The sequence below is a fragment of the Carex rostrata genome, chromosome 12, assembly GCF_964058835.1.
Source record: "Carex rostrata chromosome 12, lpCarRost1.2, whole genome shotgun sequence".
Lineage (NCBI taxonomy): Eukaryota > Viridiplantae > Streptophyta > Magnoliopsida > Poales > Cyperaceae > Carex > Carex rostrata.
In genome coordinates this window covers 12506759-12508994 of record NC_135929.1, presented here as the reverse complement: position 1 = coordinate 12508994, position 2236 = coordinate 12506759, and the positions used below count along the sequence as shown (strand labels likewise).

Here is a 2236-nt window from a genome sequence, read left to right as displayed (position 1 = left end):
TCAATTTTGTGATTTTAATGTTCAAATAGTTGATATGAAGTATTCAACATGTTTTTCATATTAAAATGTGTTTGGAGACTAAATATTACATTTTTTTTTTAAATCTGTTTACTAAATTTATGAATTTATAAAAATCACTGTTTTGAATAATTAAAAAAAAAAAAAATCTGAAAAACAGCAATAATTAAAAAGCTATGAAACATGTATGTGGAGTTGTTTATACAACTGTCATATAGGGACAGAAAGCAACGGTACATTATCATGATCCAAAATTGCAAAACAAGACCAAGTCTAAAATAATAAAAAAGACAGTAATTCTCTTCGTCTACTATGCTTTCCTATATAATAGGCAGTCTTATTAACCACTTAATGCACCAACGCAAGAGATTAAAGACATAAAAATTAAGTAGAAACATCTCTCTCTCCCTAGCTCTCCTTCTCTCAATCACCTGTTTGTAGTACTCTTTAGTTACCAAATGGGTGCAAGAAACACATATCAAATCTTAGTTTTTCTCTCATGTATCATCCTATTTGGTGTAATGTCAACCACTTCTCTTGAAGTAGGTTACTACACTAAGTGTGATAAACCTTGTCCACAAGCAGAACTAATAGTGAAAGCTGTAGTCCACAAGTATATTGCAATGGATCCGGGCTTCGGTGCCGGCGTCATCAGAATGTTCTTCCATGACTGCTTTGTTAGGGTATATGTCTTTCTTAAATTCTTACACTTAATTTTAATTTATATATCGTCTTAACTACCTACTCTATGTTTAGTTTTATTTTTCTTGATTATTAATGGAAATTACATGTTTCATTTTGTTTATTTGGAGCATTCTTATATCTTAATTCATTGAAGTGATTTTTCTTGATTTTCTTTTTCAAGTTTCAACAACTTAACAATATACCTTCTTACCATGCAAAACTAGTAGGACATATATAGTTAGTACATTCGTTACTCCTAAAATCATTCAATTTTCTGTGCTAATAAATTATAGGGTTGTGATGCTTCAATCCTACTCGACCCATCGCCACTAAACCCGAATCCTGAGAAGTTATCTGTCGTGAACAATCCCAGCCTCCGTGGCTTCGAAGTGATTGACGAGGCAAAAGAAAGTCTAGAACGTGTCTGTCCCAATGTTGTCTCATGTGCAGATATCATTGCCTTTGCAGCACGAGACGCATCTTATTTCTTGGGAAGGATCTCTTATGAAATCCCTTCAGGAAGGCTCGACGGAAGGGAGTCCATTGCAGATGAGGTCTTGAAGTCGGTTCCCGCTCCCTTTCACAATCTCACCGTAATAAAGGCACTATTTGCAGCCCAGGGGCTCTCTACAGATGATGTGGTCGCACTTTCCGGGGCTCACTCAATCGGCCGCTCTCACTGCTCATCCTTCACAGCTCGCCTCTACCCAACCATCGACCCCACCATGGATCAAGGCTTTGGTTCTTTTCTAAGAACCATGTGCCCACAAAATGCAAACGATGACGGTGTTGTACCGCAGGATTTTGTGACACCAAAGGAACTGGATAACCAGTATTACCATAATGTCGCAGATCTCAAGGGACTCTTTTTCTCAGACTGGAGCCTCCTGACAAGCGGCGAGACACTGAATCTTCTGCATGACTTCCGAACTATACCTGAGCTCTTTGAGGCAAAATTCGGGGAGTCGATGGTGAAAATGGGTAACATTGGTGGGACAATGGGTGAAATCAGAAAGACATGCCGTGCTGTGAATTACAATTACTAAAGAGAGTGTTGTGAATTTTAGCAGAAGTACAAGACACAAAACGTTATGGATTTTGTATTGTATTTGATATTGGTATTTTCTTTTTCTTGTTTTTTTTTTATATTACGATATTACAATCTGTCTCATGTGAGGTAATTATACTCTTTGAATTTACTGTACTGTTGGTATTGATATAACGGTAACATCATTAAATAGACATATTACATTTTCTATTTACAATTCTATCATTTAACTATTTTTATTCTCAACACTCCCCCTCAAGCTAGGATTATAGATATCGATTAATTCTAGCTTGCTTGTTATTTCTTGAAACATCTTCGAAATGAGACCCACTACTACAAAAAAATATTTTTGCCATCGCTCTCTTACCATCGGATGTGCTTCCACACAGATGGTGTACGTCACGAGTGGCAGCGCGGTAATTACGTTGAACTTTTTACCAGTCTGTTATGGATAACAAACCAATGGCGTTGATGGACCCCCTCATT

General features: G+C 36.8%; 1 protein-coding gene across 1 annotated transcript; it reads left to right on the top strand.

Moving 5' to 3' along the window:
- Positions 1-418: 418 nt before the first annotated feature.
- LOC144563556 (peroxidase 2-like) lies at positions 419-1939 on the top strand. The gene is made up of 2 exons (XM_078313051.1): positions 419-701; positions 996-1939. The coding sequence occupies exons 1-2, from the start codon at positions 477-479 to the stop codon at positions 1746-1748; spliced, it is 978 nt and encodes a 325-aa protein (XP_078169177.1). The 5' UTR covers positions 419-476; the 3' UTR covers positions 1749-1939.
- Positions 1940-2236: the final 297 nt, after the last annotated feature.

Excerpts from the sequence above, each read along its gene's own strand:
- LOC144563556 (XM_078313051.1), top strand. The coding sequence starts at position 477 with ATGGGTGCAAGAAACACATATCAAATCTTAGTTTTTCTCTCATGTATC. Across the intron at positions 702-995 it reads TCCATGACTGCTTTGTTAGG|GGTTGTGATGCTTCAATCCT; the intron begins GTATATGTCTTT and ends AATAAATTATAG.